At 38.4% G+C, this 25813-nt stretch overlaps 1 protein-coding gene across 1 annotated transcript in view; it reads left to right on the plus strand.

The window, feature by feature from the left end:
* The window catches only part of LOC129421315 (exportin-6), a 33729-nt gene that overhangs the window by 1872 nt on the left and 6044 nt on the right, over positions 1-25813 (plus strand). Inside the window, exons 2-18 of the mRNA XM_055176739.2 lie at positions 1341-1431; positions 6658-6770; positions 10658-10855; positions 11374-11533; positions 13559-13636; positions 14619-15099; positions 15182-15308; positions 15581-15690; positions 16307-16415; positions 16688-16780; positions 19098-19167; positions 19785-19944; positions 20131-20223; positions 20301-20445; positions 23252-23398; positions 23491-23662; positions 24031-24186. Of these exons, the coding sequence (XP_055032714.1) occupies positions 1341-1431; positions 6658-6770; positions 10658-10855; positions 11374-11533; positions 13559-13636; positions 14619-15099; positions 15182-15308; positions 15581-15690; positions 16307-16415; positions 16688-16780; positions 19098-19167; positions 19785-19944; positions 20131-20223; positions 20301-20445; positions 23252-23398; positions 23491-23662; positions 24031-24186 (2503 nt within the window). The remainder of the gene's footprint in view (positions 1-1340; positions 1432-6657; positions 6771-10657; positions 10856-11373; positions 11534-13558; positions 13637-14618; positions 15100-15181; positions 15309-15580; positions 15691-16306; positions 16416-16687; positions 16781-19097; positions 19168-19784; positions 19945-20130; positions 20224-20300; positions 20446-23251; positions 23399-23490; positions 23663-24030; positions 24187-25813) is intronic.

Here is a 25813-nt window from a genome sequence, read left to right on the forward strand (position 1 = left end):
TCGGGTACAGGGCCCCAGACTAACATATTTCACTAGGAGCACAGTGGCCCCCAACTGAAAATTTTAGGAGCACAACCAGAAAATTTAGGGGCACACACCATAAATCAACATGCTAACCAAATATTCACATTTCTACTAATTTCCACTGTATTACCAATAAATACTTTAATGATAAATGCAGAAAGTACAATGTGTGGTTTCAAATTCATGTGTCACATCTAAAAAATAAGGTAAAATTAACTGGTCGCACATGTGCGACTGGATGTAAAATTCAGTGGTACACTCTCAAATTTTGATGGCAAAATGCCACCATTTGGTCTAAAACCCTGGGCTATTATAGATCATATTGGCAAGTGCACGTCGTTTTTTTTTTTTTTTTTTTTGTAAAAATGACTGCTTATAAATGTATCTATATTGCGAATATTCACACCGCAGTATCATCGCAATATTAACCAAATGATTTTAAAGCATATGTGTAGTTTTAGCATTGAATGTTAGTGTTTGTGTTTGCTCGACGTGTCAAAGATGATCAGCGATCAGACAAATAGCGAAACGTATATTTGTAATATGATTTTTAGTTAAATATATTTTAATATGCGGTAGCTCATAACGCTTTTACAAACTTGAAGCAGTACCATATCACACATAATCTACCGCATTAGTTAACTATTGCGTATTGTAAGTTTCTTAAAGGTCCTCCGTGTAAAATTTTAGTATCATCTACCGGTGAGAATTGCAACCAATGGCTAAGTCCATTGCTCACCCATCTCTTTCGAAAACGCATAGAAAAGCTACGGTAGCCGCCACAAGACAAACATGTCGTCATCTGAGACAACCTAGTGACAAAATGCGCTTTATTAAGCAGTTTGTCCATTGAGGGCTACTTTGGAAACATGGCGGCGCCAAATGGCAAATTTAATGTAAGAAGACCCACAGTGTATTTATCACAAAAACGGCATATTGTAAAGTAATAAAAACAAAACCGTTCATTATGTAAGGTCTTTATACACCACTGATAATATAGTTATGTATATTATATTGCATTGCTGTCAAGAGATCCTTTTAAAAGTTACACAATGCACCTTTAAATACTGTGCTGCCCTGTGTGGAAATGATGAAGTAAATAATTACAGTAGCCAAATGTAGTTGCGTCAAATATATACAAATGTTTAACATTTAAGATAAAATCTTGTTGTAGACTGAGCCTTAAGGTGTGTTGGGGTCATTGTACAGTTGCATAAAAAGTTCAGCTCAGAACGCCTTCATCTAATGTCATATACTTTTTATCTCATCTTGTTTTTTATCTCTTCCCCATTTCTCTCCCTCTCTCTCTCTTAAAGGCGTCAGAGGAGTCCTCCTTGCGGGCCCTGGAAAGTCTTATGACCGAGTTTTTTCATAACTGCACCACCAATGATCGCAAGAGAGAGATCGGTGAGCATTTGTCTGATATTGACCTTCACATGTTTATCTTGCCCTCACCCACCGCCTCAATGATGAGGAAACGCAATGACCGTGATTTTTGCATTAAATTAATGAAGCTATGAACTCTTTGTTACACATCATATGTATAATAAAGGCCAGATAAGTTGTCAAGAGTTCATATTCGTGAATGTGTGAAAAGCAGGATGCGGATGTGTGAGTTGCAGCCAATGTAACGCCGGTGACTTTATTGTTAACTGTAATGTCTTTCACCCGATCATTGAGATATGCAAGATTTTCATCAACAATATTGGTGTGAAACTTTATTGATGATCTTATGCCGACTGGACTGTTTCAGCACGTCCTCTATGTTATTACATAGATTCTGCTTTATTAACGTTTTTTCGTTCGCTCCGCGTGATATAAACTGATCTGTACTTTTTTAGTTGCATATATTTCTACATATTTTTGACCAAGTAACACACCGTTATGTTGTTATGCAAGTTATGGATGGCCTTTACGCTTGTTCTGAAATGATGACAAAATCTAAATGACTAAAACTGATCTCTCTAATTTAGCCTAAATAATAATTCATTTGTTTTCCTATTTTACAGATACACGTTCATTAACTGCTAATATATTATTAAAAATGGCCTATAATAATATGCATTTCATTCTGTATTGCATTCGTTTTTAAAAGCTCCATTACAACTAATTGCAACTAATCGTTTGCAGAATAAAAGTTTTTGTTGATATCATGTATGTGTGTGTACTGTGTATAATAATTAAATATAAATATATGCACACATGCATGTATATATTTAAAGGGATACTTCACCGATTTAGCATTCAGCTTTGTATCTGTAGAAACCCGGCAGTATTACTGAATGACCATGTTTCCCTCCATCATTTCCCCCTGAGAGGAGAGATATCTGCATTTTGGTTCTGCAAAAAAAAGTCCTCCGATGATGCAAAAATCGTCATATTACATCATCCCTTTAATAAATATTTACATGTGTATATACATGTATTATATACATATTATATATAAATATGAATACTTAATATATACCAGGATTTTCCGCAGCACTTTGCAGTTCGGGCGGCCCGCCTAAGCTGGGGAACCCTACTGCCATAACTAGGTTGTCCAAAAAAAAAAATCTGCTTGACAAAAGTGCATCGAGTGCATCTCGGAGAATAGCCCAAACGCGCTACACACAACGAGTGGGCACGCGTGCCACACGACTGAAATGAGAGAAAGAAAGAGAAGTGGTCCACCATCGCTGTCTGAAGGACATGGGCGGATTGATCAACTGGCAATTCTGGCAAATGCTAGAGGGGCCGGGCCATTTTTTATGTGGGCTGGTGAGATTTTTTTTCTACATATAGAGGTTACGCGGACCAAAATATTGACCAAAATTCTTAAGTTTGGAATGAATGTTGGTATACAACAAATATCTCTGGGATTTTCTAAAGGCTAGAATGCAACTCAAAGCCTCATGTAAGATGTCACGATCACCATTCTTTAAACGGCGTGTGATGAAAATAAAATTCAACGACAGGGTTTTTCTCGATGCATATCATGGAAGCTGGTTTAAAAGCTTACGTCTGACCTTAGTGTAGATTTCTGACAGTGCTTCTGTTGCAATCAGACCATACCAGATATTAACATTATTGTCTCATCCCGTATCCCACTGGGAAAAAATACCAATTTATTATCAAAACTAAATAGTCTAACCAGCCCTGAGGAATATCTGTGTAATGCAGGGTTTACAGAGAGATGTTGAAGGATGTTGCTTCGGACACCCGGTTCGTGAGAACAACAAAGCTGGGTTACTGAGTTTGCGTGTGAAGAGGGCATTTACATACAACTCTTAAAAGGCACACCAGCACTAAATAAGATTCTCATAGTGTACAGAAGTTCATTATAATCTAAATTATGATTTGTATAGTAAACAAAATAGTTATGTAAGTCAAAGTAAGAAATATAGTTGTTTTTTTACCTTTTAAGGTAAGGGGACGTGCGTCATAAGATTTGTATGGGTAGGTAGAAGTAAAGACGACATTCAAAAGATTCAGATCGTGTCTCCTGATTTTCATGAAATGTTTTGTTTATATTTGTTTAGTAGCTGTTGAATGTAATCCAAATTCTGTGCCAATACGTCACATGCTGAAACTTAGCACATACAGCTGTATATGGTCGAGAACGTAAACATTTGTGATGTTGGTCATTGTGACATAAGCAATTCATCAGACCCAGAGCAAATATTTCACCAGGAAAATTTCAATGGCCTACACAGTGCAAACCTTCGGGAATGACAACCACATTTAAATATGGGAGTAAATCCCCATGTTTATACAGAACAAGACCTAATCCTGAACTACGACGATTGACACTGAAGTAACTAGCAACGCTTTGCTGTTTCACGTGTTTATCATTCACAGCTTTGACCAAAATAATAATTCGTTTTGCAATAAATCACCATCTTGGCATTGTTTGTTGAGTGTTGCCAGGTCCTCATCTTTTTTGTACTTCGATACCGTTGTGGAGCTTAATGTTTATGTAGGGCTGGGCAATATGGCCAAAAAAAGGATCAAGAAAATGTTTTCCATATCAGTCGTCAGTCGATATATAGATAATTATCATGATAAAAAGCAAATCTTTATTCCTGTCAAATTTAAAGGCAGATTTTTGCTCCTGAATGAAAATTGTAAAAACCAGACAGTTAATAATGGTTTTAAACTAATTATTCAGAACATGACAAATACAAATACTAATACATCTGTATTAAATGTAAATATATTTGTTATGGAATCAACCCATTTCTGACACAGAAAGCAGCAGGCTACTGTCACTTTAAGAGGCTGTTTACACTTGGTATTAAGATGTGTTTTCATCGATCGGATCACAAGTGGACGAGAGAGACACATTACGTTTACACCTGGTATTTAAATCCGTCTCTTTTGTCCACTTTCGACCGCTTCTGTGCTGAATACTATGAGGGGGTGGTCTGTGAGACGGTGGGCGAGTCTCTCTGCTGTCATTCAAACCCGAGCGGGAGTAATTATGAGTTTATATGGATGCAAACTAATATTATGTCGGAGTCCACTGCTTGTTTAGCAAGTAAACATGCTGCACAGTGTTTTGTACATGAGTATGTAAGAGCTTTCTGTGAATTTTCAGCACAATTGATGAAATAGGGTCGCGCAACTTTCACACGCTTTCAAAACGAAACTACGGAGATCAGCCGCTTAGTTTTATCAATGAAAGGCTAAAAATTGCACTGTTCACCGTATGTTCACGCCAGAAGTCAAAAAAGACGTAAAACTTGTGTTTAATACCTCAGATTAGATAAATGGGCGGAGAGAAGGCGGTCGTGTGTGGCTGTTAGAACGCATTCAACCACATGTGTGTTCCGCAACTCCAAAGCGATCCGATCGAAAGTGGTTTCGACCACCTCTGGATGTGGTCGAAAGTGGACGAGCTCAAAACGTTTTGAACACCGTTTACACCTGGCATTAACGTCGTCCACTTGTGATCCGATCGACGAAAACGCATGTTAATTCCAAGTGTAAACAGTCTCTTAAAGGAGTGTAACTGTAGCATGTAAATAATGCACATAAATAAAGTGAGCAAGAGCGCTCAACAATTCTATCTAATCAACAGGCACGTGAAACCTTAGCAGGTTGCTCAAACAACAAAATCACCAGCTAACTTACTTTAAATTTGCAAGAACTATAGACTAATACAATAACAGGCTTAAATAAACCCAAAACTTAAGTCCACTTACAGTTCTCACAGACACGCGTTTTATCAACTGGCTATCCTCCAGACATGACGGACCACATCTTATCTCATTTTGGCCGTGTGGTGCGCGTGCACGCTCGCGGTGTGAAGCGCGTCTGCGCTATTCTCCAAGATGTTTTATGAACTGGCTAGTTATCCTCCAGACAATGGTCTGGAAAACGTCTTTCTCATTTCGGCCGTGTGGCGCGCGTCCCCGAATGCGGTGTGATGCGCGGCTATTCTCCGAGATGCACTTGACGGCCTTTTGTGCAGCGATTTTATTTTTTTGACGACCCAGTTAAGGCGGTAGGGTTTCCAAGCTTAGGCGGGCCGCCTTAACCCTGGCCATTGAGATACTGAAAGTTTATGTGGATTTAATTGTAGATGTCTTTATTCCAATTGTCTTGTTCGTTTTTTAACAACAGTACACTCAAACTTTGTCATGTCATCGTTTACTCGCACCAATGTAACACCAAAACTGATATTTCTCTTTATTGGAAGGGTAGAAATTAGATTATAAAGAATCTGGTCAAAAGAGTAACATAACTTTAACATAAAGATGTCTAAATAATACAAATAATTCAATTTTATTTTAGATATGAACTAGACAACAGGATTGGAAAGAGAAAATGTATTCTAGTACTGTATTAGCCGATGCAAAAGTAGATTTGGGAAAATGCCTCCGAAGAACACTCGCAGATGCATTATTGTGTGTGAACAAGTCAAGCGTACTGTTTGTGGCCTTGTACAAATATCTGTGATAGTCATCACACTGTATCACACTATGGTCACGCAGTAAGAAAAAAAAACTTTAGCTCAGAGAAGCTCAGTGTTTTATAATGTTGCCATAACAAAATATCCTGCAGTATCTGATGCACTAGCAACACCAAGGTCAGGGGTTTGATTCCCAGGAACACAATACCTGTGCTGCTTTAACGTAGACATCAAATGCACTGTAAGGTCCTTGGACCACACTAATGTCAGAGTTTTATTAGGGACGTACTGTCATCTGATCTTTCTTGGAATTTAAAATAGCCACCAAAGCAATAATTTTTCCATTTTCATGCAAATGCACCAGACCAGATGATTTGTCTTGATGGCTTAGACTTGTGGTGTTCTGCATTGTTGATTCAACAGCTTTGGGTGCTGGTGTGAAAAAGTGTTTTGCATTTATACAAATGGGTTTAAGTTAACAAAATTGTATTGCAATATAAGACTGACACAGAAGATTGTCCCTACAGGTCTGGGCGAAATAAACGAGACGCCCTGTTTATTGTATTTGTGTAAATGCTTGTGTTTGCTGTGCCATTGATAGACACAGCGTGTTTTTGTTTGGTGTTGAAAGCAGGGGCTATTATACAATTTAACATCGTACACTTGCACTTTTAATTTTGTTGATCTTTGCATGTTCTCACAGTTTAATGTTTGACTGTTGTGTTGTTGTCCCGCAGAAGAGCTGCTGAACAGTTTTGCGGGGCAGTCTGGATCCTGGAGACACTGCCTCTACTTTCTCTCCAACAGCCGAAATGAATACGTCATGATGTATAGTCTTACTGTGTTTGAGGTAAAATTAACTCTTTTATTCATGTTTTAAAGAGCAACTATGGTCTGATTCACGCTTTTACATTTCCTTTGGTGTGTAAGCGTGTATTAGTACATGTTAACCATATGCAAAATGTACAAACCCCAAAGTAAACGATGACGCCAGTCATGTCACATGTTACAAAAACATGCCCTATCTCATAGGAAAACAGTAGCATGTTACATCAGAGTGCCGCAGGGATGACACATTATTGTAGGCCGGAAGTTTAGTGGGCAAAAAATAAGCTCTGTATTTAATAAAGGTTTATGACAATTATACACGTTAGGGCTGTGACGATACATCGCGTTCCCCATTAAAAAGACCTGCGCGAAATCAATTCTGAATCGCAAGGCTCCGATTCTGTGTTTCATGCACAGCTTGTGCGTGTACTACAACTCTGTGATAATAGGAAGTCCTTATCAATCTAGAATCATTATGAGTTTGAGTCGTTTACACTTGTCAAACACAATTAAAATATTTTTATCATCACGAAAATACCTGAAACAATCTGAAGAACAGCGATATAAATATTCCTTTAGACATTTCCTGGAATAGCGTTTATAATGCTTCTTCTGTGGCACAAATGGTGTTTCTACACGAGAGCGCCCTCTGGCTTTTGGATGTGGCTGCATTTCACCGTAATTCATTCAAATTCATTCATTGAGAAAACGCGCATTTGCACGATTAATCGTCACAGCCCTAATACACGTTTAGTCCAATGAGATAATCTTCACAGATGAACACAACTTTTATGAATGAAAGTCTAAATACATTTACTAGGAATAAGAGCTAACCGTAGACAAAATTGCTTAATTTTTTCGTCATCATCACCACGCTTACTATGACTCTTTCAAATTTTATTAAAACATTTGAAAACATGTTCCTTGATAATTAAATTTTCTGTGGATGAATCTTTGTTGGGAGTTGTGCCCATGTTGTGGTGTTTTTGAAATCTTCATACGTGATGGCGTTTAAAGTTCCCAACATCTGTAGTCTTGTAGCAACGTATTAGGAACCGCCCCTTTTTAAGATGCGAAAACGCTTCAAAAAGTTAGAAAAAAAAGTGGGGGTATTACTGGTGTGTTTTATGTCGTAGAATAAAATGTGAAAATATCTTGGGCTTGCGCTAATCCTAAATATTTAATACTTTTAACCAAAACTCCAAAAAAACCCTTTGACTTTGGGAAGGTGAAACCGGAAGTGCTAAAATGCGAACGCGTTCTGTGACACGGTTACGCATCTGAGTGGAACTTTACTTCCGTTTTCTATTTGTTTAATGGCCTGACTAGTGGCTAAACTGAACTCTGAAAAAATACCTCGTCAAAAATAAAAAAAATGTGGATATCTAAAGATGAGGGAAGATGGCGATCATGGATTACCACTATTTGATGGGAGGTTTGGCAGCCGATCTGTAGTTAAGATTGTATACATTATATAGTACACATTTTACACTGTATAACGTTAGCTAAGTGTAGTTTTTGATACACTTTAGCTATGATTTGAACTAGGGGTGGGCGATATGACCAAAATCTTTTATCACGATAGGATTCATTTTATATCATGATAACGATATGTATCACCGTAGAGGTTTTTCATGTTTTAATAAGGTTTTTTCTGTTATTAAAATCTTTAATACCATAGAAATGTTCATAATTCTCACAAAAACCTTATACAAGCATAAAAAGAAGATACAAACAAACTAAACTCAAGCTCTCTGAAAATAAACAGTCAATGATAAAGGAATAAGAAGAAGTAATTATGTATGTATGTATATATATTTTTTGTTTAAGGTAGAAAAGTAATTTTGTCAAGAGCAGTGAGAGATTTTCTCTTAATGCTTTTTCATAAACATGAGTGACAGACAGGAGCCAAATTAGGTTACTTCCCCTTTAAGAGCAAAGTCCGGACCCAATGTTAAACGTGCATTTTTGCTCTGTTTTAGCTGTTCATTTTCTCTTAAGCCCTAAATGGTCGAGTTTATGAGGATACTTGCAAAGGCGGGAATGACGCATATGGCTAATAAAGCTGGAAAAAAGTTCACGAGCTTAATGAGCAGCAGTTGCGCGACTTGCGCGCTCCTGACAGACAGATAAAGAGCAGCAGTTGCGCATCTTGCGCGCTCCTCACACAGAGAAAAAGCGCACGCATATAGATCTGTTGTTTGTTTCAATGGCTTAAAATAATTTGTTTTAAAACTGCGGTTTTTAAATACATGTACAAACATTACGTTCTCGTGACCACGCGCACAAGAGCGTGACGTGGGCGTGTAACCCCGATAGAGACGATAGTCCAAAATCTCTACCGGTTGACAAATTTCTACCAGTTAATCATGTCTATAGGTTTATCGCCCACCACTAATTTGAACTAAGGTAATCTACTTGTTGTTTATTTTGCTTGTTATCAGAAAAAACTACTGTAAAAAGACTTTGTTGTAATTGATTCTTAGCGGAGTTTACTGGAAGTTACGTTTGATCCACGAAAGCCGTTTGTTTATGTTGTTACTGCTGAAGCTGTCTAAAGTAGAAGAACTAACAAAAGAAAACTGGTTATTGAGCAAGTACATAAACAATCAGTGTTGAAATCTCCTTAAGGCTGATTTATACTTCTGCGTAGGAGCCTCTACACTGGAGGCTACGTGTCTGTTTTTATTGATGCTTCTGTAACGTTATTCGCATCAACATTCAATTACAAATAGGGGTATCACGATTCTACAAATCCTCGGTTTGGTTATATTTTAAAGAACAGGTTGCTATGCAATTTTTAGACTAGACTTTTATGAAATATAATATCTGACCTTGAAGCCGGAGATGCCCTGCCATGTTAGTCGTGCTGCCAGTGGAAAAATTTGGTACACACACATACCTGATAAAACGAAACTTCCTGTCAGATGAACATTCCTGTCAGTACTTTGCACCTTAAAAACGCGCTTTTATTACCGTCAGACAAGATTGTGAGACTATACCCCAATAAGACATGTTTAAATGCTGTTTTCATAACTCTTAAGCAACTGAAATAAGTTGTTGTGAAACTTAAACAGATCTCAGTTCAGAGAAAAGACCGGTCCTGTCACAGACGCCGCTCTGCTGTTTTTTGTTTCCTATGTAAAGGGCAGCTCGCGTGGTGTCTCCTGCATCTGCCATGCTATCTTTTAACTGGCTGTAGCTAGCTAAGTTTAAATGAGGTTGACTCGCAGCACTCAACGCGTGTGTTTTTTTCCTGCTTGGCAAGCCAACCGGACTTGACATGGACATCCATTTTTTAATTCAAAGTTCGAGGTTGTGACTTAATTTTGTTCGATTTAAATTTCGATTTCGTGACACCCTTCATTACAAATGCAGATCGCTAGTAGGCAATGTCCACAGCATGCTACAATATCAAGGCAAAAGCCGAAGAAGAATCAGCTTGGTGTGTACGTTGTTGGGAGTGTACGTTGTTGGGAAAGCATCAGCAGCGATCTTGTGTTGTTAAATATTGCTCCTCAACTTGGTCCATCTTTGCATTTACCGTCGCATGCGGAAATGCACAGGAGGAAATGTAAAGCAATTTTTAGATATTCTAGCAGACCAATCACAATGCTTGCGGTCCGCATAGAATTAACAGATAATCAGCCTTTACTCTACCACTATTCACACCGGTAAGCTTGTAATAATGACTTACAAGTTGAGCTGTCAGCTGCATTTCACAGGAAATGTCATCTATTTCACAACAAAGACAAGTATGTAAAGTACATGCGACTTAATGTTTATACAAAGGCAAAATTTACACATTGCAGCTTTAAATATTTACCTTATCTTTTAGTTTGCTTTTAAGTCAGGTGTAAGGAATGTATTGATCCAGAAAGATAAAACCTAATTTGTCTTTCCGTGTAGAATCTGGTTAATAAGATGTGGGTTGGTGTGGCCAGTGAAGACAAAGCAGAACTGCGTAGCTGTCTGCCCAAGCTTCTGCTATCCCAGCATGCACTGCTGCCTTTCTTCATCAGAAACAAACTCTGCAAAGTCATCGTCGACATCGGACGGCAGGATTGGCCGATGTTCTACCATGATTTCTTCAGCAACACCTTGCAGGTACAGATTAGTGTTACATACCATTCACGTCTGATGTTGACAGCTGATACCGGTCATGTGATCACAGAATCAATGTTTACACCTGATATTTACATGCATTTTTAAGGACAACTTCTGAGCATGCTTCTTTGGCCTTAAACCCTTGTTTTAAGGTAATGATTGAGTGTTTGGTGAGTAGGTGTTTTTTAATGATACCTGTTGTGAGCTAACACTCAAAGCTTTGAGCAAAACTTTTGAGAGCAGATGAGGATTCGGGGTGGATGCCTGAATAATTGTTGCTGGGCATATTTGGCCGGATCGTTATGTATGCTTGTAAGATGGTTGTTTACAAGACACAATACAAGATGTGGTCGTGCATGCATTTAGCTTATGATAAATAAAAGGACATATTCAGGATAAAAGGTTGGGATTCGATTCCCACATGCTAATGATATGTATAGATTGAATGCACTTTGAGTTGCTATAGATAAAATGACTGGCAAATGCATGAATTTAAATGTAAATCTTTGCTGTTGTAGTTGATACAGTCACCATCTCTAGCTCCGCTGGGTTTGGTTTTGCTGAAGATGACCTCAGAAGAGTTGGTCTGTCCGAGGGAAGACTTGAGCGTCGCTCGGAAAGAAGAACTCAAGAAACTTCTGTCAGATCAAATACCCACCGTACTGAATCTCCTGACTGGTGAGAGATCCCACAACCTGCTATAAGAATTGAAATAGCTTGCATGAAGTATTAAAATAATAATAATTAAAAGGAAATACAATTTAGTTTATAAGTGTGAAGCTGCACAGTGTTCATTCATACAGATGTTAAACGGATGTGGTTTTAATCTACATTTAAAAATTGTTGAAGCACATCTAATCTCTTCTGAAAGCTAATTCAAACTACGGGTCACACAATAGCTAAATGCTGACGCACCTTGTTTTGAGTAAACTTTTGGTATTTCTATTTCTCTTGATCCGAATGATCTGAGTAATCTGTTAGGTTTCTACATAATAATCATGTCTGCAATGTATTTAGGTCCTAAGCCCTTTAGTGATTTATAAATGAGTAATAATACTTTTAAATCTATTCTAAATGTAACTGGAAACCAGCGTAAGTACCCGGGGACTGGGTAAAATGCTTGAATTTTTTTGGTTCTGGTCAGGATTCTGGCAGCAGTGTTCTGTATTAGCTTTTAATCCCAGTAAGAAGTCCATGCAACAATCCACTCTGCTTATGACGAAAGCTTGAACAACTTTCTCTAAATCGTGTCTTGAAGCAAAACATCTACCCTTGGCAATATCTCAGTAAGCTGATTTGCTTATCGCTTTCACATTACTACTGAAATGAAGGCCAGACTCTTAAGATTACACCATTACAACATTTCTGACTTTATTTTGTGTCTTTAGACCCCTTTAGATCCTTCAGAGTTCATCTTTTTTCCAAATACAATGACTTCAGTAAAAGTCTTTTTTTTTACTTGAGGAAGTTTAGATGCATCCAACTGTTAATTTCATCAATGCACTGTCAAAGGGAGTCAATGGGGTTATAGTCATTAGGTGATAGGCCTAAGGGCGTACTCACACTATCCAAACCAAACCGCGCTCGGGTGCGTTTGACCCCCAAAGCCTGGTTCGTTTGACTAGTGTGATCGCTCTGTATCCCGCCCGGGCACGGATTGGTTAATTGCGCCCCGGCCGGGTTGCAGAGGTGGGCTGGAGCGCGGTTCACTTGGGCTCAGGCGCGGAAGGCGCAGGCGTGAGCGAAATCACACCTAAGCGCAATTTAAAAGGTAAACACGTCAATTGCGCGACCACTCACCTTCACCTGTCGCCGTAAAAACCTTTTGATGCGCGCAGCAGGGTTAGGTGAATGTCCGAGCTGCACACGTGACAGATCAACTAAGCAATATGATGACATGTGAGAGGGCTGTCTGTAATCGTGCACCAAACGACTCCGAATAAAAAACACAGACTTAACATTACGATAGGTTCCAGTGTTGAGAGCGCTTTACTTCCTTTTTTTTTCAAAACATCGCATCTTAATGATGAAAGCGTGCTCGGGCTCAGATCGATAAAAGTACAGTGTGAGTGCGTGCATCTGGGGGAGTAGGGAGGGGTGACAATCGCGCTGGGGCATAGTTTGGTTTGGTTGGGATAATGTGAGTGCGCCCTAAGTCTATCTGGGTGTGGTCTGCATAGCTGTGGTGTAAGCAGTTTTCATTATTTGGCCAAGTGGGAGCATATACCAATTAAATGGAAGAGGTACAAGAATAGAGCCATGCGGGACTCCACATGTCAAAGATGTCCACTCAGATTTATGGTTACCTAGTATGTTCACATAGATATCCCTCCCTTTTAAGTATGACTTAAGTAGCTCTCAACTCTGTTCCTTGGGGCCCACTGCTCTGCACATTTAGTATGTCTCTCTCATCTGAATAACTAATAATGTGATGATTTGAATCAGGTGAGTTAAATAAGGGACACAAACAAAATGTGCAGAGCAGTGGTCCTCCAGGAATAACCTTGAGAACCACTGCCTTAAACTGGAAAACTGGGTATCTGTCCTCAAATGGTTTATGTAAGATTATGGTGTTATTATTTTGGTGTTCTTTTGACATCGACAGATCACAGGAGAGATCATTTAATCAAAGTACACGCAGAAATGGTCCGATAGCGCTAGATCCTTGACGATAGTGGATGTTAACTGTTCTCTTTCTAACAGGTATACTGGAGACAGTATGGGGCAAGCACAGTGTTACGGTTACCACCCCACCTCCATCTCCCAACTCTAGAGAGTCAGGTGAGTCCAGAGGTTGCGTTAACCAAACATTTTCCGTTTTTTGACGGATTATTTTTAGCAGCGACGGAAAAAACTGATTACAGTTACAACTTAAATGTAAATGTAATCCCCAGCCCTGCAATTGCATATAAAACGTAACGTAAAGTTCTGCAAGAGAGCAAAAAGTAAACACTGGTCTCGAAACTCCTTTGTGATACTTTGATGTCATAGGCTGACAGATCTGCATATTTTGGCATTTGATTTGTTCGTATTTGCATCTACGCTCCGTTTCTTCATCTCTTCGCAAATAAAAACACATTTTTTAACTTATGGGCTCATCTTGTAAGTTATTAATTAAAAATGAAAATAATTCATAATAGTTGATTACGATGGAATTTTTATGACCCTTTTGTTTTGTGCTGGTTGGTGTGAATATAGTGTTAAACTGACTTCCTTTAGGTAACGCAAGTAGCAATATATCACAATTATTAAAATAGTAAGCCTATTTAAAGTAGTGCATTGTAGGTAATATAGCAATTATAATGCTGATGTAAATACCTGAATGACGTACGATCTAATAAATGACAGTGGGGTATTTTTTGAAAAATTATTAAATTTATTTTACACTAAACTTGATATAAAATGAACATGGTCACCTGACTAGGGTGTTTTCCTGCATTGGACCTAGATAATCTAAAGTCTCCCTGAGACCTCAACAGATGGATTTTTACAAAATTCCAAAGGTTAGTTAATAAAAAATTGAAAATTTGCTGTAAATATACAACAGTTATCCATATAATACAAGTTATTAGGTGTTGTGTCTTTAAGAAAAAGAAGATAAAGGCAAACAAAAGTAATCACAGTGGCTCTTGACGATATGTACTGAAGCTGTCTAGAAAGTTAACAATTATAATTTAAAAAGGATTAAATTGCTTTTTGTAGCCTGGCTAGTAAATTAGTTAGTTAAAAGTACTAAAAAAGCAATTTTAACTGTGTTCTGTAGGTATTTTGTCGGGCGACAGAGCAGCGATGATCCTGGATTCTGAAAGCGGCTCTCTATGTCTGCTAGCACTGGAATGTCTGGCTCATCTTTTCAGCTGGATTCCTCTTTCCTCTTCCATCACTCCATCCCTCCTAGCGTCCATCTTTCATTTCGCTCGCTTCGGATGCCAGCAGCCAATCAAAACTAAACATCTGCCAACTTCAAACGGGGGCTCCGTCCACGGACGTCTCCCAGCCAACGGCGACGATGGACACTGCAGGACCGGTCAGATGGTCGGGCACGCCGAACGCGCCCGACTGGGCGTCATGGCCATGAACTGCATAAATGAGCTGATGTGCAAAAACTGCGTCCCTGTGGACTTTGAGGAGTTTTTGCTCCGTATGTTTCAACAGACGTTCTACCTGCTACAGAGACTCACAAACACACATTCGCACGGCAACACGCACACGATCAAAAACCGGCTACAGGAACTAGATGAAAGGTGAGCAGGGAGACTTAGCTTAGTTGCTTCATTAACTTCAATGCAACTTAATAATCTTTCTAACCTTTTCTTTCTCTCTCAGCTATGTGGAAAAGTTCACAGATTTCCTGAGACTTTTTGTTAGTGTTCACCTGCGGAGGATTGAATCTAACGCCCAGTTTCCCTTAGTGGAGTTTTTAGCTTTGCTCTTCAAATACACCTTTAACCAGGTAAACACCTTTACTGTAAGTTCCAGGAACTGCCAATCTAATCATATTCATCTTCACGCTTACACGTTTACATTTTTTATCATTCTTGATTTGAATCTTTTCCTGTTCCTCTTATTTTCAACAATATGACATCATCTCTTTTGTCTCAGTTTCAGCATTGTTTAATTCACTTAACTAATATGTGTAGATGTACAGAATAGGCTTGTAGTTAACATAAAATAGAGAGAGAACTACGATTTGTATACCTGATAGTCAACTTTATTTTCTGGTAGCCGAGTCACGAGGGTTACCTGGCCTGTCTCGATATCTGGAGTATATTCCTGGACTACCTGACCACCAAGATCAGAAGCCGATTGGCTGACAGAGACAGCGTCATTAACAGGTGTGTTTATCTGTGCATTAAGTAAGTTAACTGTTTAATTAGTTTGCTAGGTAAAACTTTACAATACGTTTTTTTTTATTAGCATTAGTTAATGCATTAGCTAGCAAGAACTAACAATGAGCAATATATTTTCACAGCATTTGTTAATCAAGTAAATGTTTCAATTATGGTAGTTTATTTTGCATTAACTAAAGTTATTAGGTGCAACTTTTTATTTTGCGTCTGGGGGAAAAAATTCAAGGCCCTTGAAAGTTTTATGGAAAACCATAGATGTACATGTACGTAGATGCTACATTTGGCTGTTTCAGATGCATCGTTGCTAATTTCAGTTTCACAATGCATACGTGAGCTGCACATTTGCAAAACTAATTTTGTTTTCGGTAGGAAACCGAGGTGATTTTAAACCGCTTCACTTTTCAAACCATTTGCACATGGTGTGTCTTAAAGCCTATTTAAAACAGCACTAAGTCATTTAAATAACTATTTAAACTTGATTCTCACAACAGGGACTTTTAAGATTAATAAATGCTGAAGAAGTATTATTCAGTGTAAAAGTTACTGTTTACTGTATTTGAACAAAGTGTTAATGTTTTTGTGTGCGTGCGTGATTGTTTAGGTATAAAGATGCTCTTGTTCTGCTGTTGCGAGAAGTTCTCAACAGGATTCAGTTCAGATTAAACCAGAGTGAACTTGAGGAACTGGACGACGAAACGCTCGATGACGATGTAAGAACCGAACAAACATGGGTTGTGTCCAAAGTGTGAATGAGTAGCATCTAGCTGTTGACATACATCAGTTATACACTTATTGCAGTGCATCATGGGATTTAATTAAATGAGTGCACTAAATAATGGCTGTCATGTTAAATAGTGCACTATATAGGAATATGTGGGCTGATTTGGACACAGCTGTACACATGCTTTTGTATGAGGTGGAGCAGAATTTCTGTTTGGCAGAATCATAGGATGTAACTGTCTTCTGCCTTTGGTTTCTATAGAAACAGACGGAGTGGCAGCGATACTTGCGTCAGAGTTTGGAAGTGGTTGCCAAGGTGATGGAGCTGCTGCCATCTCAGACCTTTTCTGTCCTGGTAAGTTTTTGTGTGTGCTTGTTTTTATGTGTGTGTGTGTGCGTGTGCGTGTGTGTGCTTGTGCATGTTTGTGTGTGTGCTTGTGCATGTTTGTGTGTGTGCTTGTGCATGTTTGTTTGTTTGTTTGTTTGTTTGTTTGTTTGTTTGTGTGGTGTTTGTGCCTTTTTGTGTACATGCTTGTGTCTAGGTTTGTGTGTTTGTGTACATGTTTGTGTCTGAGTGTGTTTGTGTGCTTGTCTGTGCGTGTATGTGTACGTGTTTTGTTTGTGTGTGTGTATGTGTTTGTTTGTGTGGGTTTGTGTATGTGATTGTGTCTGTGTGTGCACTTGTGTGTGTTTGTGCATGTGTCTGTGTGCGTGTGTTTGTGCTAGGGATGCACCGAATCCAGATTTTTTCGAAACCGAATACCGAATCCTACTCGCATCCTTATTCCATTAACACAGTAAAACACATTAATGAAGTAAACGATGTCCACAGCAGTGTATTTTTCATTTTATTTAATTTTAACTGTAAAAAAGAGGATAGGCAACATTATGCCAGGATAACAAGTGGGAAATCTATTTTGACAATTACCATAAGCCTATACATAATGAAAGCGATGCGGTGCGACATGCTCATTTTTCCAGGTGCGTCCACGAAATGTGAACCGCCACAGAAAAAGCTTATCTCCACGTCAGCACCCGATGTGTGTAATCAATGGCCGCGTGACGTCAACCAGCATAACGCAAGCCCAGGGTTCGGTTCGGTGGGAAAAAAATCTAGGATTTGGCCGAACTCGAACCCCGTCAAAAAGCCAAGTATTTGGCCGAATCCGAAACTAGGGATTCGGTGCATCCCTAGTTTGTGCACATGTTTTTGTGTGTGCATGTGTTTTGTGTGTGTGAATGTGCTTGCGCAATGCACATGCAATTATGTGTTTGTGTGTTTGTGTGCGTGTGCTTCGTTTGTGTGCGTGCGTGCGCTTGTTTGTGCGTGTGTGCGCTTGTTTGTGCGCTAGTTTGTGCGCGTGTGTGCTTGTTAGTGTGCGTTTGCACTTGTTTGTGTGCGGTTGCTTGTTTTTGTGTGTGCGTGCTTGTGCGTGTGCGTGTGTGCTTGTTTGTGTGTGTGTGTGTGTGTGTGTGTGTGTGTGTGTGTGCATGCATGCGTGTGTTTGTTTGTGTGCATGATTGTAATTGTGCATTTTTGTGTGCTTGTTTGTTTGTGTGTCTGTCTATATGTGTTCGTTTGTGTGCGTGCGTGCGCTTGCCTGTGTGTGTGCGCTTGCCTGTGTGCGTGTGCTTGCCTGTGTGCGTGTGCTTGGCTGCGTGTGTGTGCGCATGTTTGTGTGTGTGTGTGTGCTTGTGCATGTTTGTGCGTTTTTGTGTACTTGTTTGTTTGTTTGTGTGTTTGTGCATTTTTGTGTGCATGCGTGTGCTTGTTTGTGTAGTGTGCATGTTTGTGTTTGTGTGTGTGCGTCTGTGTGTTCGTGTGTGTGTGTGTGTGTGTGTGTGTGTGTGTGTGCTTGTGCATGTTTGTGAGATTTGTGTACTTGTTTGTTTGTGTGCTTGTTTATTTGTGTGTGTGCATGTTTGTGTTTGTTCATTTTTGTGTACTTGTTTGTGTGCATGTTTGTGTTTGTGCATTTTTGTGTGTGTGTGTGTGTGTGTGTGTGTGTGTGCATTTTTGTGTACATGTTTTTGTGTGTGTCTGTCTGTCTGTCTGTGTGCTTGTGCATGTTTGTGTGTGTGTGTGTGTGTGTGTGTGTGTGTGTGTGTGTGTGTGTGTGTGTGTGTGTGTGTGTGTGTGTGTGTGTGTGTGTGTGTGTTTATTTGTATGTGTCTGTGTATGTGAGCATCTGTGTGTTTCTCACTTTGTTCTGGGAGCAATCATCTTCTTTTTTGCAAGTGTAATACTGCAGGTGTTTAATATGGATGCAGAATTTGATGTCAAATTGATTCTCTTTTATGAAAATGCAAAGCAGTTCTGAATGATTTATGATGTCAAATCATTGTTTGTTGTAATAAACAAATGTGTATAAAAAGCCACAGGTAAACATTGTTTTTGGATGCCAAAAAAAAATGGTTTGACTTAACTGCTTGATTCTTTTCTTTCATTTTATTTCTAAATATTAGTTGGCATAAGTGAAATATTTTTATGCAGTTCACTTTTAAAAAGTGCATTTGAATAAACAAACAAAATGAATGCAGTACGTTTTGAATATTTATTTTTTAATAAATGTATAATTGCAGATTGATCAGAATGGCTAAAGGGTTCTTTTTCTGCTTAATCTTTTTTTATTCACCATTTACATGACTGTGTGTGTGTGTGTTTGTTTCAGTTTCCAGTTCTCCAGGATGATCTCGACATTTATCTCGGACTTCAGCAGTTCATTGTTACATCTGGAACAAGTCAGTTTCTCTTTGTTTTCATCCATTCATTATGAACTAAATGTTATATGCAGCATCACATAGATAAGACTTGTTTCATACAGTGCCAAAATGTATGGAGAGAAAGTAGTTTTAGTTTACTAAAGTTTGGAAAAGTAACTTCAAATGTCTTTGTGTAGCCAAAACTCATTTCTTAACATATCAACGCACAAAGAGGAATTTACTAGTCATGTGATATTTTGACAGCTTCATTTCCTCGTTTGTTTTGCAGCTATTCTTCAGTGCATGTTAAATATACTTTACAGCCCCGGGACATTTTTATTAGTATGTGTGTGTATAAAAGCACAACCTATCATCAAGCTCGAGTCAGTTATACACCTACCGACAGGTTGAAACATGATGATAGTTTTACACAAACCGCAACACCATAGTGTCAATTAACTGTATTTAGTCTGTGTGTGTATATAGTAATTATAGTGTATGTGTCTAGTATCGCTCTTCTGATCTTGTTTTAGTATCTGGAAACAGTAACGTTTGCTCAGTTAAATGAGGTTTGTAGTGGTTCTGTTCTTCATCTGTTTTGTGTGCTGTTGTTGTTAAGTGGTTTTGCACTTCTTCATGTGTTTGTGTGTAAGCAGGTCGCAGGCTGAACATCACAGCTGAGGCCGACTGCAGACGTCTGCATTGTGCTTTGAGAGATCTCAGCTCTCTGCTGCAGGCTGTGGGACGTCTGGCTGAGTTCTTCACCGGCGATGTTTTTAGCGGTCGCTTTAATGACGCTCTTGCCATTGTGCAGAGGTCAGCCCCTAACTTTATTCCTTCAGTTTATTACATTATGATGTGCTTTTCATGTTTTTATCAAGGCCTTACGCAATCACTTTCTCCACTTTTGAAAGTATTTCCCTTTTTGGCAAAAATAGTTTTCAGTATTGCGCAAATGCTTTATATGGATCATAATAATGGTGGAAGTCTTTGTCTTCACAGACTGGTGGAAGTGTCGTGTTACGGTTCTCAGATCAGCCTGTACGATGTCGAAATGGCCGTGCCGTCAGTTCTCAAACCCGACCTGATAGACGTGTGAGTAATTCAGACGCTGTCACTGCAGAATTTTTCATATGCACAGGACACGTGTTAAATGTTTTTGTGTTTTATAGCCATGCGCAGTCATTGGCTGCTCTGCAGGCGTATTCTCATTGGCTGGCTCAGTTTTGCAGCGAGGTGCAGCGCCAAGATCAAACGCAATTTGTTGATCTTATCACGTCGAGTATGGCCGCCACAACACCTCTTATCAATGCCAAGGTAATGATTATATATTTGCTGCATTATATGTACACAGTGCCAGGACCGTGGTCTGGCTGTCTGTGATTCAAAATTTCGCATTGATTTAATATCGCATTGATATCAAGGTTATATTTTTACAATGTTTATATTGTCATGTAGAGAAAAAAGTAAATTATTAATTATTGTGAGCTGTGTTCATTTGGACATTAGCATCACTATCTGACATATAACATATTTGCTTAAATGGGCTAGAAATTTACCAGTATGAATACAACCCTAAAAGTTATATATATATATATATATATATATATATATATATATATATATATATATATATATATATATATATATATATATATATATATATATATATATATATATATATATATATATATATATATATATATATATATAGCGTCTGTCATGTTCATTTTGTGAAAATTTCACACAGATATTTACTTAATAGTGCTATAAGATATTAAGGTATTTTGACAAGTCAAAGCCACCGTACAAGCGAATTGGAGATAAAGTATGAAGTATAGTTTTGTTTTGACGCATATGCGAGGATCCCTGTACAGTACACCTGGCGCAAATTTCGTCATCAGAATAATACGCGCCACGCTGGATTTTTATAGCCTAATGTATACTTTGTACACATAGCGGAGACTCTGAGCTGGAACTTTTGGGTTTCAAACCCGACTGTCTAACCATTAGGCCATGACTGCCCTCCTTTGGCAGATAATTGCAGAACAGCTTAGGAAACTAATTAATTTCAAAACAAAGGGTGAATGAAATTATACAAGTTGTGTACAGGTTAGCAAGTTAGCTTGTTGCTAATGTCATTTATTTACTTGTAGCGAATAGCGCCAACGTTATAAAGACTATAATTTTTTTACTAATTTTTTCGTATGCGAGGATCCTCGTACAGTGTGTGTGACCCCAATTTTGTCATCAGAATAGTATGCAACACGTTGGATTTTTATAGCCACATGTACTTTGTACACATAGCGGGGACTCGGAGCGGGAACCTTTTTTAGCAAGTTAGCTTGTTGCTAATGTAGTGAATAATGGCAATGTTATAAAGACTCAAATTTTTTTGCATGCGAGGATCCCCGCACAGTGCATGTGACGCAAATTTCTTCATCAGAATAGTACGCGCCACACTCAATTTTTATAGCCACACGTACTTTGTACGCATAGTGGAGACTTGGAGCTGAAACTTTTAGGTTCCAGCCCGACTCTCTAACCATTAGACCATTACTGCCCCATTTTGGCAGATAATTGCAGAACAGCTTAGAAAACAAATTAATTTCAAAACAAAGGGTGAATGAAAGATTATACAAGTTTTGTGTTCAAGTTAGCAAGTTAGCTTGTTGCTAATGTCATTCATTCACTTGTAGTGAATACCGCCAACGTTATAAAGACGCAAATTTTTTAGCAATTTTTTTCGTATGCGAGGATCCCCGTACAGTGCGTGCGACGCAAATTTCTTCATCAGAGTTGTATGCGCCACGGTGAATTTTTATAGCCACACGTACTTTGTACGCATAGTGGAGACTTGGAGCTGAAACTTTTGGGTTCCAAGCCCGACTCTCTAACCATTAGGCCATGACTGCCCTCTTTTGGCAGATAATTGCAGAACAGCTTCGAAAATTAAAAGTAATTTCTAAAAAAAGGTGAATGAAATATTATACAAGTTTTGTGCTCAGGTTAGCAAGTTAGCTTGTTGATAATGTCATTCATTTACTTGCAATGAATAACGCCAATGTTATAAAGACTCAAATTTATTCATATGCGACGATCCCCGTACAGTGCGTGTGACAGAAAATTTTGTCATCGGAATAGTACACACCACGTTGGATTTTTATAGCACACGTACTTTGTACACGTAGCGAGGACTCAAAGCGGGAACCTTATTTAACAAGTTAGCTTGTTGCTAATGTCATTCATTCACTTGTAGTGAATAACGGCAACGTTATAAAGACTCAAATTTTTAGCACATTTTTTCATATGCGAGGATTCACTGTACAGTGCGTGTGATGCAAATTTCATCATTGGAATTGGACGCGCCACGATAGATTTTTATAGCCACACGTACTTTGTACGCATAGCAGGGACTTGGAGCGGGAACCTTTGGGTTCCAAGCCCGACTCTCTAACCATTAGACCTTGACTGCCCCATTTTGGCTTAGAAGCTTAGAAAACAAATTAATCTCAAAACAAGAGTTGAATTAAAGATTTTACACGTTTTGTGCTCAGGTTAGCAAGTTAGCTTGTTGATACTGTCATTCATTTACTTGTAATGAATAACGCCAATGTTATAAAGTCTCGAATTCGCACATTTTTCCGCAACATCAATTCATACGCATTGGACTCACTGTGCAAGTTTTCTATGTGTGATCAAATTATTGTTCGGATTTCAGTGTGCAAGGATCTTTAGTTATGCTTGTGTATGTCTTATGAAAAGCTTAGTTATACCATGTATGTTGTTTCATCATTTTCATGTTTCCTGTTTTCTCTAAAGTTTGTGCTAAAATCTCTTTAAAGCTGTTTTGCAACAGTTGTTGCATTGGCTACTGATGCTTTTGCAAAATGTGCAAAAACAATGTTTAATTATAATTTCTTTACTAAGATTCAGTCCCAAAAAGCCCTGAGAACCCAGAGACTTGTTTGTCTTGAAACAAATGTGTCAAACTCCCATTTGAGATATAATGTGTCACTAGATTTTTAGATTAAACTTTCTGCGTAACCAGTTTATCGTCATACTTTCTGGCCAGGGTACAATTTACTGACATTAGTTGAACTCATCTGCACTTATTTTCCAGGTACCAGAGAAGTTATTGATATCTGCGTGCCATCTCCTGGTCTCAATGGCAACCACCGTCCGGCCGGTGTTTCTGGTGTCATTACCTGCCGTGCAAAATATCTTCAACCTGATCACAGAAAATCACAACCACAGATTACCTCAGGAGGTTTGTGGCTTCGTATTGGTCCACAGTGGTACAGTTTGTGCTTTCATCGGGATTTGTTTGTGACTTAACATTTGCTTCGCTTCTTTTTCAAGGCTCACATCCTCGTGTGTCGGGCTCTGTCAAACATGTTACTGTTGCCTTGGCCCAGTCTACCAGAGGCGGAGCAACAGTGGTCGAGCCGCTCATCCAATCACGCGCGACTTATTAGCAGTCTTACTCAGCAGTACCGCAGCCTGCCCCGCCCACCCAACCATCACCACACAAGTGAGGGCAACAGTTTGTGATACAGTTACTGATCGCAAAATTAAAACCAAGCTTTGTAATCTTCAGTCTCTGATAAAGTGTAACCCAGCATATGCTGGCGAGTTGGTTTTAGCTGGTATTGCGGGTGTAGTAAGCTGGTCTGGCTGTGTTTTGGTCACTTTTTAACTGGTATAGCTGGACTTAGCTGGTCATACTGGAAGACCAGCTGACCCAACAGCTTTGTCAGGCTGAGAGGACCAGCCACTGCCACCTTAAACCAGCTAAAACCAGCTACCAGCTTATGCTGGTCTTTGCTTGATTTTTCAGTAGGGAAGAGATGTATGTGGCAGATCTTCTTAAAATAATCATATCTGTTGTTCTTCTGTCAGGCAAAGCTGTGATCGAGCAGACTGTGTGTGTTTTGAGGGATCTGGTGGACAGTATATCAGGGGAAGCCACCAAATCCCGTCAGATCTGTTACCACAGCTTGCAGGAGTCTGTACAGGTGACGCTGGCCCTGTTTCCACTCTTCATCCAGCAGCCAGGTAAATCATCATCTGGAGCAAATAAAGATCGGGTTACCCCAAAGTCAGTGAAGTTTCAGGTCCAAAAACCTTATAGATCATGTTGAAAAGGCCATTTTTGGAAATAAAGTATGGGGGTGATTCTCACGAAAACTTGGTTTTAAAAATGTCAAGCATGAAAATGTAAAAAAAAAAAAAAGTCTGGAGTAAATGGGAACATTAATTTAAAAACTTTTACTTATAATTTAACACTTTTTGTAACATAATTAAAAAAATTAGTCCTAAAAAATCTCATTACCGCAACAGTCAGAAAACATCAACACTGACTTATTTTCAAAATGACATGACAAACCTGAAAGAACATAATTTGGAGATTCTGCACATGCATTTAAAATCAAAGTATTATGCTTCTATTAATTAAATTAACATTAAATAAGCATCTGTTGCGGTAATGATAATCAAAATGTCGTGTAAGCATTCTGACAAGACAATATTTCAAATTAACTGTAAAAAAATGATCTTACCTGGTAGCCATCTTGAAGTAACTGGTCCATGTGCTTGGTCACTCAAAATCAAACTTTATTAAAATTCAGTATGTGTGCTTAAACTGTTCTCAAAAAGTGTTGCGGAGGATGAGAACATCAGGCATGGACACATCATTTTCCTAATTTTTCTTCATTATTATTATACATGAATATTCAGTAAATATTTTTTCTGTCATCTAAAGTAGTCTAGAAAAACACAAATTTTTTTCCTTAATATTTTTGTGTTAATTTGATTAAATTACAACGTAACGCATGTTCAAACACAGCCGGACACATTGCGGTAATGAGAATTTCAGCAGAAAATGAGGTAAAATTTCCAATTATAAATTCTTATGTTGAAATCACACATTGTGCAAGGTAGAACACAGTATTGTGTTAATTCTGATGCTTTTTAATGTTACTATATTACACATTTTAAAGCTAAAATCATTAGTGCCGTGGTGTTTCAATGGTTTCGTGAGAATCACCCATGGTAATGTTTCTTTAAATTCAAATGAGCTGCTGCTCCATGCTCCCCTCCCCATTTACTGTTATCTATACCAAAAACATACATTGTTTTAATAAGACAATCATCGTACTTCATTATTCACAATGAATGTGCAGTAAAGAATTTTATTTTATCTATTTAAAATATGAAAAACATGTATACCGTGAAATATACCGCTACCGGGAAATTAAATACCTCATTCCGTAAAATGAATTTTTGGTCATACCACCCACCCCTACTATCTATCAGTTAAGGGCAAAAATGGCCCAAAAATTACTTTAAAAAATGCAGTGTGAAAATGATGCAATTAATAATACATAAGTAATAGTATTTAAAATGATAAATAAAACAAAAGATAAAAAAAATAATTTCAATGCATATATAAACGGATGATCTTCTTAACTAGCTGTACACTTCCTTTACATATTAAGTCAGCAAAAAGCAACATGATGTTTTTTTAAGAATAGTAACAACATGTTACGACATGTCAAGCTTGTTTTTCTATAGAAAAGCATGAGGTTAATCTTCATAACCATTCCAGTTCTTTCTTTATGTAGATGAACAGGCTTTTACACGCTTGTTGTCATCCAGAAACAACGAATTAGCTCATTTGGTG

The sequence above is a fragment of the Misgurnus anguillicaudatus genome, unplaced genomic scaffold (genome assembly GCF_027580225.2).
Source record: "Misgurnus anguillicaudatus unplaced genomic scaffold, ASM2758022v2 HiC_scaffold_29, whole genome shotgun sequence".
Lineage (NCBI taxonomy): Eukaryota > Metazoa > Chordata > Actinopteri > Cypriniformes > Cobitidae > Misgurnus > Misgurnus anguillicaudatus.